Source organism: Colobus angolensis, unplaced genomic scaffold (genome assembly GCF_000951035.1).
Source record: "Colobus angolensis palliatus isolate OR3802 unplaced genomic scaffold, Cang.pa_1.0 Scaffold231, whole genome shotgun sequence".
Classification (NCBI taxonomy): Eukaryota; Metazoa; Chordata; class Mammalia; order Primates; family Cercopithecidae; genus Colobus; species Colobus angolensis.
The window spans coordinates 1,167,045-1,180,680 of NW_012115500.1; the positions used below are offsets into that span (position 1 = coordinate 1,167,045).

Consider the following 13,636-nt stretch of genomic DNA (forward strand, 5'->3'; position numbering starts at 1 on the left):
TTCATTTGAGCTATAGAAAAATAACAAAAATAATTTTTTTTTTTAAAAAAGGAGACCTTAAAAATGAAATAAGAACAGAACACAATGGAAAGTGGGAATCAAAGGGCTAAAGAAATGAGAAGGGGAAAAACAGACTTAACTAATAACTATCAAGAAACAAAACAGACATAGGTAAAAATAAAATTACTGATGAAAAAAGGCTTGGGATAATCACTATAAATTCAGGTCAAGATGGAGAAACCATGATCAGACTTATCCTCCTGACTTAAACAATGGAAAAAACAAGTTTTTCAGACAATGAACAACGGGCAATGTAAAGCAGTAATTTCTAAGAGGAGACAATGTGAGCCCTATGACTGGCCCTTATTTTACCGATTGATCGATTGACAGAGTCTCCTTCTGTCGCCCAGGCTGGAGTGCAGTAGTGCGATCTCCGGTCACTGTAACCTTCCCCGCCCCCACCCCGGGTTCGAGGGATTCTCCTGCCTCAGCCTCCTGAGTAGCTGGGATTGCAGGTGTACACCACCACACCCAGCTAATTTTTGTATTTTTAGTAGCGATGGGGTTTCACCATGTTGGTCAGGCTGGTCTCAAACTCCTGACCTCAGGTGATCGCCTACCTCGGCCTCCCAAAGTGCTGGGATTGCAGGGGTGGCCCACCTTGCCTGGTCAACTGGCCCTTATTTCTGTCTGGGGAGAACATCCACTGTAGGGAGGGTCTGGGAATTTTACCACCTAGAGGCGAAAAACTTTGTAATCCATGAGGCATTGGGTAGAGATATCAGAAGGCAATTAATACTGGAGAAAAATCCGCCATCAAACTGAAGGCTGCACTAGTTGCACTTAACGAAACCTAAAGGCAAATAAAAAGATCACACTGTCTCTAAGTAAAATCACCCAAGTCAAAGATAAAAGCCCAATAATTTTTTTTTTCTTAAATAAAAGTATATCCAGCACTGATCAAGGAAAAGTTTATACTGGACAGCTAACAAAAAATTAGCAGGCAGGCAAAAAACAGAAAAATACAATCTATAATGAAGATCAATCAGTCAATATCAACCTGGAAATGATATAGATAACAGATCATTTATAAACAGGGCACTGTAGTATTATTGTAAGTGTATTATGTCACATGCTTAAGGTGTAGAGAAAAACTTGATCATGTTACGGTCAGACATGCAAGATAATTTAAAATTAAGACCCATATCGTAGTTCTCCAGATGACAAAATAAGCCCCCTAAATATCGACAAGACAGAAGAAAAGATTAATAATGAACCTAAAGACATAAGAAACTAAATGATCCAAAATGAAAAAGAAATAAAAATAAGAAGATCGGAACATTGTGAGACAACTTTAAATAGCCTAATACAAGTGAAATTAGAGATGAACTTCAACTGGAGAGAAGTGAACTGGAGAGAACAGACACAAGGGTGCTTTTGAGGAAGTAACTGCCAAAATTTTTCCAATTTTATGAAAACTATTAATTCACAGATCCAGGAAACTCAACAAAGCCCTAGCAAAATAAACATGAAAACCACACCAAGTCACATCATAATCAAATTAGTTCAAAAAACTAATAATCAGAAAAACCTTAAAAGTAGGCAGAAAAATAAAATGTACATTATAAACTGAGGAACAAAGAAATAAATCACACTTCTAGTAAGAAACGATTCAAGCCTAAAATCAGTACTGAAAGAAAAAAATATATAAACATAGAATTTTGTACTCAGTGAAAATATCTTCCAAAAATTAAGGCGAAATAAAGACCATTTTCAGGAATACAAAAGACAAAATAATCCAAACAAGCAGACTTAAACTGCCAGAGATGTTGAAGGAAATCCTCCAAGAAAGAAAATTATACCAGACAGAAATTTGGATTTGCATACAAAGGAAGAAAAGAAACAGTAAATAGATACATTCTTCTTATTTTTAAAAAAAGGGGCCAGAATTACTGAGACTAAATCCAAAGACATCATAAGAAAATAATAGACAAATATCCCTCATAGACATAAACAAAAACTTCTTAATGATATTTTAGCAAGTCAAAAACAGCAATATGAAAGTATATAAAAAGTGTAACATATTGTGACTAGGTAGAGTTTAGCCTGGAAAAGCAAGGTTGGTTCCACTTTTAAAAATCAACCAATGAACTCTACCGTAAAAACAGACTAAAGAAAAAACATGGTCATCTCAATAGATGTAGAAAAACCATTTGACAAAATTAAATACCAATTCATGATATAAACTGTCAACAAACAAGGAATAGAAGATAATATCCTTAATTTGATAAATGGCATTTACAAATATCTATAGCTCTCATCCATAATTGATGATGAAAGTCTGAATGTTTCCCCGTAAGATACCAAACAAGGCAAAATACCTCTCTCACCATTTGAATTCAACTTCACACTGGAGGTCCCAGCCAACATAATGAGGCAAGAAAGAAAAACTGAAACATAAAAATTGGAATGGAAGACACGAAACTGTCCCCTTCACATGTAGCACAACTGTCTACATAGAAAATCCCAAAGAGGGCCATGAACCATGGCTCACACCCGTAATCCCAGCAATTTGGGAAGCTGAGGCAGGAGGACCATTTGAGCCTAGGAGTTCAAGGATATAGTAAGCTATGATAGTGCCACTGCACTTGAGTCTGGATGACAATAAAATCAAACAAACAAACAAAAAACAACAATAAAAATACCCCACAAAAAACCTACAAAAATGCAATTACAACTAACTCTTCAAGGTCACATGATAAAAAGTCAATATACACAAATCAATCATGTTTCTACATATTAGTAACAACTGAAAACAAAAAGAAAATAGTTATAAATCTAACAAAACATAGAAAAGATCTCAAATAATGAAAACTACAAAACATTGGTGAAAGAAATCAAAGACCTAAATGAATGGCAAAATATACAGAGTTCATGGATTGGAAGACAATTATTTTCAAGATATCAAGTCTTTCCAAACTTATCTATAGATTCAGCCTAATTCCAATCACAATCCCAGTATCAGATTTACAGAAATAAATTAGCTGAAAAGGCAAAAACACTAGAATAGCTCAAACAAGTCTGAAAAAAGAGCAAAGTTAAAAGACACACTACCTGATTTCAAGACTAGCATTAAAGTGACAGTAATTAGAGTGATACAGGGAAAAGGGTGGACACACTAAGCAGAACACAATGAAGTTCAGAAATAGACTGATGCAAATATGATCAAAGGATTTTTGACAAAGATATCAAAGCAATTCACTATGGAAAGGATAATCTTTTTAATAAATGGTGTTGAAATAAGTGGATATTCATACTTTTTTAAAAAAAGTTAACCTTAAGCCATAATCAAACCATATACGAAAATTAAGATTTCCTGGATACCATATAAAAAACAGGACTCACAATAGAAAAACAAATGAATTGGGCTTCATTAAAATTAAGAACTTTTGCTCTTTAAAACATACTGCTGAGAATGAAAAAGCAAGCCATAAACTTGAAAATATTTGCAAGTGAGGTATGTGATAAATCATTGGCATCCAGAATATAAAAGGAACTCTAAAAACTCAGTAATAAGAAAACATACAACTCAATTTAAAAATGGGCAAAATATTTAAACAGATACTTTAATCAAAGGCATATAGACAGCAAATAAGCAAAGAAAAAGTGCTCAATATCATTATTAGGGAAATGTACATTAAAATCAGAGATACTACTACATGCATATTAGAACGGCTAAAATGAAATAAACTGATGACACCAACTACTGACAAGAATGCAGAGTGACTACTCTCTTACTTTGGTGGTGAGAATGAAAAATGGCACAACCATTTTGGAAACCAGTTTGTTTCTTATTTTTAAGTCAAACATGCACTTACTGTATGAATAAGCAAATCCACACTCAGATATTTATTCAAGTGAAATAAGACCTTATAATCACACACACAAAAAACCTTTATGGGAATGCTTATAGCTACTTTATTTGTAATCATCAAAACTTAGAAAGGCTCCTCAAACAGTGAATGGATAAATTGTGGTATATCCAAACAAAAACAATACTAACAATAAAAACATATGGAGAATGAAACTCAGATGAATAAGAAGCCAGACTCAAAAGCTATATATTGTAGGATTCCATTAATATGACACTCTAGAAAGGCAAAATCCTAAAGACAGAAAATAGGGGTTGCCAAGGATAGGACAGTGCAATTTTTTAGGATGATCAATGTTCCAAAATGGTTACACGACTAGATGCACTTGTCAAAACTCATGGGACTGTGTATTACAAAGAGTAAATTCTACTGTATATAAATTATACTTTAACTAAAAAAGGTTCTTAAAATAGAGAATACTCTAAATAAATGAATTAAAGGATATTCACAGATCTAATATAAGAAAAATTCCTTAGATGGAAAAATAATCTGTGAATCAAAAGAGCACACTACTTTTTGAGAAGAAGAAAAAAAGTGATAAAAGATTTAAACTCAGACTTATCTGGTTATTTAATTTCTAAGATAAAGAAAAACTCTTCAGCTACTCAGGCAGAAGAAACAAATCACCTATGCATGTGCAGAGTTGTTTTGGGAGGGTATGGAAACCAAGCTGATATAAGACAGAATACAATACAGAAATAACTACAAAGTTCTGAAGGAAATTCGTATAACTATATTATACCAGCCCAAAATGTCTCTCAAGAATTTAGCAGACACTTTCAAAAACCAAAGATTCCGGCACCCATAAATCCTTTTTGAAAATTCTACTGATAACAAAATGTGGTCAATTAGGAGATGACATTAAAATAAAAAATTAGAGCAAAGCAACGGTAAGCCAAGGACTGGTAGAGAGCTTTGCATCCACTTAAGTTTAGAGCACTGGTTCTCAAACTGTAACAACTACCAGAATTACCTGGAGGGCTTATTAAAACATAGAATGTCCCCAGTCAACATTTCTATGGTACAACATAATGGTGACATAAAAATGATAGTACAAAGTGCTTCTGGTTAAAGATGGCAGACTGAATATATTAATTTACCTACGTTCCCTGTAGAAATCCCAATCAAATAAAAAATAAAGGTTTGGGTGGTTTTTTTTCTTTAAAAAATGAGGAATAAAATGTAAAAGTCAAAAAGAACTAGGAGAACAAATCTGGAAAGTAGAAATTACAAGGTAGTAACAGCCTTAACAGAGAAAGCTGAATTCTAAGTTATCAAAGGAAAAAGTTAACAAGCAACACAATTCATTCGGCAGAATACCCAAATAGTTCAGGAACTGGTGGCACCAGGAGTCTCTGTAAGTGGTACTAAAGGTAGAGTAAAAATAGATGATTGGTTGAATGTCTTTTCAAAGAGTAGTTAAGACTCCCAGATTTCATTCCATTTCTTGCACTAACCAACTGAAAAGGATAAAACATGAGTTTTGACAGGGGAACACCAAGAAGAGTTGACAAAAGGGGTTCCATACTAAAAATATAAAATTAAATCAAATTTTATGTACTGAATGTGAAGAACCTCATCATTCTTTCCCTCACTTGCCTTCCAGAATGCAGGTATATTCCTCAGGTTAGAGACTGGAAGTGTACCCTGGATCTATCAATAGCCCTAGATAAATATCTGCATCAGGCTTCCACAATAAACTGGTTCAGCCAGATCACTTCACTGTAGTCACAGCTGACAAGTCCTACACCAAGCTCTTGAGTGTCCCACTCCTAAATATGAACAAATAGCTACTGACCACTGAATACTGAGGAAAACACTAAGATCAATGAAAGTGGGTAGAGTGGATAGGAGAAACTTGAAAAATTATATGCAAACATAAAAGCATTAAAAAATCTAGTATTTCTAATATACTTACAAAGTATATTAATAAATTATATAGTATAGGGTACATCATAAAGATAAAAATAAAGATTTTTTTAAGAAGGGAGAAAGACTGCTTCCATGAAACAAACACAGGATGCTATAAAAATGGAACAGAGGCCAGGAACGGTGGCTCACACCTGTAATCCCAGCACTATGGGAGGCTGAGCCTGGCAGATCACTTGAGGTCAGGAATTCAAGACCAGCCTGGCCAACATGGTGAAACCGTCTCTACTAAAAATACAAAAATTACCGAGGCATGGTGTTGTGTGCCTGTAGTCCCAGTTACTCAGAAGGCTGAGGCTTAAGAATTGCTTGAACTTGGGAAGTAGAAGTTTCAGTGAGCCAAGATCACGCCACTACGCTCCATCCTGGACAACAAAGCAAGACTACATGAAACAGAGAACAAAACAAACCTCTGGTAATTAAAAATGTTATAGCAGAGGTTTTTGTTGTTTTTTGAGACAGTCTCACTCTGTTGCCCAGGCTGGAGTGCAGCCTTTACTAGAGTGCAGTGGCATGATTACAGCTCACTGCAGCCTCAACCTCCCTGGGTTTAGGTGATCTCCCCACCTCAGCCTCCATAGAAGCTGGGATCACAGATGTGCTGGGTGTAGCTGAGACCACAAGCACACACCCCCACACCTGGTTAATTTTTTGTATTTTTTGTACAGACGGGGTTTTGCCATGTTGCCAAGGCTGGTCTCCAACTCCTGAGCTCAACTGACCTGCCTACCTTGGCCTCCCAAAGTGCTAAGATTATAGGCATGAGCACACTGCCCCTATAGCAGAGGTTTAAAAATTCAACAGAAGTCCAGTCAGTCAATAAAAAAACTTAAAAAACAAAATTCAATGGAAGTTCTGAAAACAATCAAGGAAATTTCTCAGAAAGCAGTGCAAAAAGCCAATGAGATGGAAAGCAGAAAGGAAGAAACATAGAGTTTCAGTCCAGGAAGTACATTATCTGAGTAACAGAATAACAATGTAGAAAACACAGGTGAGAAAATTAAATAACTCAAGAAATGTAATTAACTGGTGGAGAAGAGAAGGATGGAGAGGTCATACAGAAAAAGTTTCTAAAATGACTTCAGAATACCCAGCAACAACACTGCAAGTCTACAAAGGAGCATCCAAATTCTGACGGAAAATGACTTCCAATCTAGAATTCTATGACCAAAGTGTACCTCCTATGTGCTTCTGTCAAGGAGCACTATACCAAAACATGGTCATCAACCAAAAGAAAACAAGCAATGAAGAAAAAAAGGGTTTCAACCTAAGAGAGAGGAAATCTACATCCTCATTTGAGGATAAAGTGAGATCCAGGATGAAAACAGTGACTAGAGCAGGTCAGATGATTCTGGGAGAGATAACCTCCAAGGTTCGATCAATCATGACATGTATCTGAACTTACTCAGAGATGCATACAGCTGGGGAAAAGTCTGAGGTCAAATAATTTAAACACACTGAAAATAGGCTGGGCACGGTGGTTCACACCTATAATCCCAGCACTTTGGGAGGCCAAGGCAGGTGGATCACTTGAGGCCAGGAGTTATGAGACCAGCCTGGCCAACGTGGCAAAATCCCATCTCTACTAAAACACAAAAATTAGCTGGGTGTGGTGGCATATGCCTGTAATCCCAGCTACTCAAGAGGCTAAGGCAAGCAAATCCCTTGAACCCAGAAGGCCAAAGTCGCAGTGAGCTGAGATTGCACCACTGCACTCCAGCCTGGGCAACGGAGCAAGATTCTATCAAAAAAAGAAAAGAAAGTAAACCAATGAACACAAAATTTTCTGCATGAAAGGAAAAGTCTTTGTATATTTGTTACAAAGCTGACCTATGAAGAGCATTACACAAATAAAGAACTAATATTTAAGTGCTTACTATAGCTTTACAGATATAAACTTATATAAATAGTCACAATAATGTTCATTTACCACAATTATTTAGTATTATGGAAAGCTATGGGGACATCAATGAGTGTATGTGATTTTGGTGGGGGTAGGGATGAGGGCCAGTTGAAATCAAGGGATGATTGCTAAATCTTCGTCTTCCATAATTAGAAGACAGGTCTAAAACAAACAAATAAAATCAAGAATACACTATATGTATGTTAATTAGAAATGTGGCAATAAATACCAAAAGAAATACTGTCTCCAAAGGGTGGAAATGGGAGTGGTACTATTTTTCTTAAGCACACAGAGAAATATGTACATACAGAATTATGAATTTAAAAATTTAAAAATCATACAATTAATTAAACCTGGGAACTAGGGGAATGGGTGAATATTGATTTGCTCCACTTTTCAGATTAGTGAATCTAAAATTAAAATGTCCTGGCCGGGCCCGGTGGCTCAAGCCTGTAATCCCAGCACTTTGGGAAGCCGAGACGGGTGGATCACGAGGTCAGGAGATCAAGACCATCCTGGCTAACCTGGTGAAACTCCGTCTCTACTAAAAAATACAAAAAAAAAAAACTACCCGGGCGACGTGGCGGGCGCCTGTAGTCCCAGCTACTCGGGAGGCTGAGGCAGGAGAATGGCGTAAACCCAGGAGGCGGAGCTTGCAGTGAGCTGAGATCAGGCCACTGCACTCCAGCCTGGGCGACAGAGCGAGACTCCATCTCAAAAAAAAAAAAAAAAAAGTCCTTAAAAATTTACTCCAACTTCAATGTTTTATACAATGTTTTTCTTAAACTTAAAACAGGCTTTCTTAACCATGGTATTATTGATATTTTGGGCTGAATAATTATTTGTTGTTGGGGGCTATCCTATACATTGTAGATTTAGCAGCATCCCTGTCCTCTACCAACTAACTAGATGCTAGTGGCACCCCTCAACCCAGGTTGTGACAATGAAAAATGTCTGCAGATATTGCCAAATGCCCACTGGGGAGCAAAACTGTGTCCAGTTGATAATCACTGCTATAGAAACACCTCCTTAGAAGAATCTCTTTAGGAAACTCTTTTGACAAATGTTAACATTCAAGAATTACTTTTTTTCTTTTGTTAAATTCAAGAAAAATTAATTTCAATGCTTTGCTTAAAAATGTTTAAAATGCTGCCATTCCTAAGAATGTACTTTTGTCTATTCATCCACCCATGTGTATACAAATACACAATGCACCCATGCATTGTGAGAGAAGGAAGATTTTGGGGGGACATTTTTATTTAACTTCTACTCTGCATTGCTTGACTATTCATAGCAACTATAAATTATTTCTATAAAACAAGTCACTGTATTAACAAAAATTTAGGAGAGGTTGGCAAAAAATAAGCACTTAGTAATCACTAGTTCTTAACGACTTAACTACATTAAATATCTTGATAGGTATTGTATATAAGGTTCAGTCATTCAAAAAAAATCAATTCTGTCTACTCACTAATATCAATGTTGAGACTGATGGGGAAAAGCATGTAAGTAGGTATTAGTGATTGGTAATGTCGTAGTTATAGGATTAGTTGGTATGATGTTTATAATGAAGTAATTACCAATAGAAAAAAGAAACAACCACGCATGAATAAAAAATTATACTGCCATGAACCAAGGATTATAATCAATCTAATTCTAGGCCTCTTAGCTGCAAACAAAAAGTGAACAATTTAACACTCCAATTTCTGTTCAGTGCTATTACACATAATTTATCTCTTTTTAGTTTAGCCATTTTCTACAATTAATTTACAAATAAGGAAAAAACTTACTAAATTTGATTAAGCCTGCAGAAACTTGTACTAACAACGAATGAGGCTGGTTTGTTTTTAATTCTGGCTTACCTGATCTAATTTAATGATTTGAACATTACTTTTTTTTTGGTCTGTTTTTTGTTTTGTTTCGTTTTGGACACAGAGTCTCACACTGTTTGTTGCCCAGGCTGCAGAGAAGTGGCGCCATCTTGGCTCACTGCAGCCTCTGCCTACTGGGCTAAGGCATTCTCCTGCCTCAGCCACCGGAGTAGCTGGGATTACAATTGTGCGCCACCACAACCGGCCAATTTTTGTTTTTTTTGTTTTGTTTTGTTTTCTGAGACGGAGTCTTGCTCTGTTGCCCAGGCTGGAGTGCAGTGGCATGATCTCGGCTCCCTGCAACCTCTGTCTCCCGGTTCAAGCAATTCTCCTGCCTCAGCCTCCCAAGTAGCTGGGACTACAGGCATGTGCCACCACGCCCAGCTAATTTTTTTGTATTTTTAGTAGAGACGGGGTTTCACCATATTGACCAGACTAGTCTCCAACTCCAGACATCAAGTGATCCATCCACCTCATCCTCCCAAAGTGCTGGGATTTCAGACGTGAGCCATCGCGGCAGGCCCTGAATGTTACTTTTGAAAAGTTGAATAAATTTTAATTTCATCAAAACCTCTAAGTAAATGAGGACATTAACTGTTAAGAATGTAGAAGAGATGGTTCCCTTCAATGACTATTGGCCTGCACTAAAATCAAACAATTAATGAATAGAGACAGAGGCACAAGAAGAAAAGGGAAAAAGATTACTGAAACTGCAAACAATAAAATAAATTCCAAACCGGGCACAGTAGCACCTGCCTGTAGTCCCAGCTACCCGAGAGGCTGAGGTACTAAGACTTGAGCCCAGGAGTTCCAGGCTGCAGTTCACTACGACTATTCCCTGCACTTCAGCCCGGCCAACACACTGAGATCCCCGTCTCTAAAAAACTGCCTCACTGCCGCTACCTTTTTAATTTACTTCGTTATTAACACAGAAGCTAAAAGGTAGTGTCAATTTTATCACGGACATTCTTCTAATCAATAAAGGTGACGATCTATATTGTAAAACGGAAAACATGTATCTCATCTTTTAAATCTCTATTATATACAAAAAAAACTACAGCATGCCCACTTCATAACTGGGCAAGATACGACATTACAAATTCAACTGCGTAACATCTTCCAATAAAAAAAGATGAAAACAATCTTACATGATAATCAATTATCAGCTTTCAAAACTGTTTATTACACTAAATATGCCTTTGTATGAAAGTCAATAAACTCTCTAATATCTTGAGATAAAATATTCCAAGTTTCCGTGCAAGAAGAAATATCATGTAATCTAGAGAACAGACTAGCTAGAGTAATAATCTCCACATCATTATTTGATTAAAATTCAACATTTTTAGTTCAAGACATATGAAAACCTTTTTGAAAAGAGTATATATAACGGAATTATTTGGGAAGTCAGAAAAGCAATTGTTAGAAACAGAATTAACAAATTCCAGACTAAAGAAAAGTGATTTGAATCCAAATACCTCGCCTAAAATTACAAATATCTTTTATTAACTGCACTGCCAATGTTTTGCCTACTATTTTGGAGGGGGCAGAGATTATTTTAAATAAACTGAAATAAATTTGTGCCATATGGACCAAAGTCTTGCCACTATACTGAAAATAGTTTTACTCTAACAACCCTTTAATGAAAATGCAATGTACAGCGAACTAAGCATGAAATTTCAGATGACACACGCATGCCTTGTGCCTAATGACAATTTTGTCTTTAGGCACAAAACATGTCCGTGTCATCTGAAATTTCAATTTTAAGTTGAAATTTGAAATTGACACTTCAAACAGTCATGGCAGAGCTATGACTACTTGTTTCAAAAACAGTATTACCACATTAACATTACTGCCAGGCGGTCCCAAATGACGACAAGCACTTTTTAATCATAATCTGCGCTACAGAACAAAGAGGGCGACATGAATCCAGGAACGACAGTGCGGCAGTCTGAGGTCGCCGGGAAAGAGATGACAACAGAGTGGGTACCCCACAGAAGGAAAGGAGCAAAGACCTTTGTAGACATGGCTTAGGCAGATACAAACAAAACCATGAAAAAGGGCCTGAAAGAATGGGAGACAGCGCTCACGAAGCAGGGGTGGGGGAGGGGTACTATTCTAGTTCTCTTCCTCAATTTGGGTCATCTTCCCATCGCCACTACACCTTACGGCCAGTGATCAGTTCTTCGCAAGACCCAAAGCTCTGAAGCGAACTCTGAGTGACGAGAAGAGACGAGAAGAAAACGGGGACAGCGAGGGCACTCCCTGTTGGGTGGGGCACCACATTCCCGCCGGGCTCACCCAGCCCCGGCTCGGGTCGCCTTCTCTTTAGTCTCTCACACTAGCACCCCAGAGGCCGCAAAAAGCACCTTACCCAGCTCGCCATGGAGCACAGCCCCAGGACGCTCCCCATCTCCACAACGTCACAAGAGCAGCAGATACAGACAAGATGGAGACAGCGCCTTTCTCGCCTTTCCGAGATTATTTACTATTTGCGAGACACTTCCGGCACAGAGCTCAACCCGCCCCTCAGCCTTGCGTCACTTCCTTCCAGGCCGGGGTGGGATAAGACTCGTAGCGGGCAGCGCTGAGATTGCGCGTGCGCGTCACTAGATGGCCTGGCTGTCCTCTTTCCTGGAAGATTTCACAAGGACTGCTGACTGGAAACTTAAGGCTAGTGCCGATCTGACCGTAGTTTGCCAAATTAAGAAGACGGTGTGAGCAAAACCAATCTTTACCTACCATTAACTTGTATTTGGGCATTAGTAGAGAACAGAGCTGAGGTGGTGGTTGCCGTTTTGCCCTCCTTCATCTGAGGAACCTCTCTGCTTTTTAGGGGATTGCTTCCTCTTTCTTAGTGTTTGTCCGTCCTAACTCCACTTATTTCCCATTTTTCCCACTTTTGCATCCTGTTTTGCGCTTATGTTCACAACATATTCCTGCAACCCGCTGCCTGGAACAAGTTTTATTGGGATATTTATATTCATCTATGTGCTTCAGTTTCTCTGTATCATTTCTGTTTGCTATTGACTTATATTTTAATTTCTTGTGCTGTTAAGACGTTACAAGAAATTTGCACATTAAAATTATTTTTAATTAGTTAGATAAGACATACTAATTATCAAACTCAAACATTGGTTTCGAATGGCATGAGCTGTTGAGGCATGTGGAACCCTTGCATATTAGGTGATGACGCACATCTGCAGGGAATGCATTCCTATAAAAGTTCCAGGTTTTTTTTAGAATTATTGGTTCTTGAAAATATTCTGGGAAACAGCTCAAACTTGAAACAGTCATTCCCATAACTAATAATAAGAAAGTGATGTAAAATCTACCAAAATGGTATGGGTCAAGGTGGGGTAAACACCTAAGAATCTGGAAGAATGTCAGAATCCCTACTCCTAATTATTGTAACCACTAAGGGACAATCTTGCCTTATTCTTCTTTACCCTGTCAGTGGTTTTGTAGACCACTCTTAAAGTATTATAATAGAGCATCCATAAGGTTGAAAGAATTGTGGAAATGCCTGTAATCCCAGAACTTTGGGAGGCCAAGGCAGGCGGGTCACAAGGTGAGGAGTTCAAGACCAGCCTGGCCAGAATGGTGAAACCCCATCTCTACTAAAACTACAAAAAATTAGCCGGGCATGGTGGCCCGCGCGTGTGATCCCATCTACTCGGGAGGCGAGGCAGGAGAATTGCTTGAACCCGGGAGGCAGAGGTTGCAGTGAGCCGAGATTGGTCCGCTGCACTCCAGCCTGGGCCACAGAGTGAGACTCAGTCTCAAAAAAAAAAAAAAAAAGATTTGTGGAAATGGAAATTACAAACCTAACAATATTTTTAATTATGCTAAACTTAAAGTAATATGTTATTTATGGGAGAAAAGAATCCTATTATCTCAAGCCCTTAAACTTTTCAAAGTATCACAGAAGGACACAAAAAACACTTATATGCAAGTAACTTTAAGGTCATAAAGAATATGTTGATTAGACAAATGGAGAATGG

General features: G+C 37.7%; 2 protein-coding genes across 3 annotated transcripts in view; one reads left to right on the forward strand and one right to left on the reverse strand.

Moving 5' to 3' along the window:
- The window catches only part of SERINC1 (serine incorporator 1), a 28,418-nt gene extending 16,206 nt beyond the window's left edge, over nt 1–12,212 (reverse strand). Inside the window, exon 1 of the mRNA XM_011944438.1 lies at nt 12,007–12,212. Coding sequence (XP_011799828.1) covers nt 12,007–12,045 — 39 coding nt within the window. The 5' untranslated portion in view covers nt 12,046–12,212. The remainder of the gene's footprint in view (nt 1–12,006) is intronic.
- An 11-nt stretch (nt 12,213–12,223) lies between these two features.
- PKIB (protein kinase (cAMP-dependent, catalytic) inhibitor beta) overlaps nt 12,224–13,636 on the forward strand; it is a 223,973-nt gene continuing 222,560 nt past the window's right edge. For both annotated transcript variants that reach the window (XM_011944443.1, XM_011944447.1), the window contains exon 1: nt 12,224–12,347. The gene's annotated coding sequence lies outside the window, so the exon portion shown is untranslated. The remainder of the gene's footprint in view (nt 12,348–13,636) is intronic.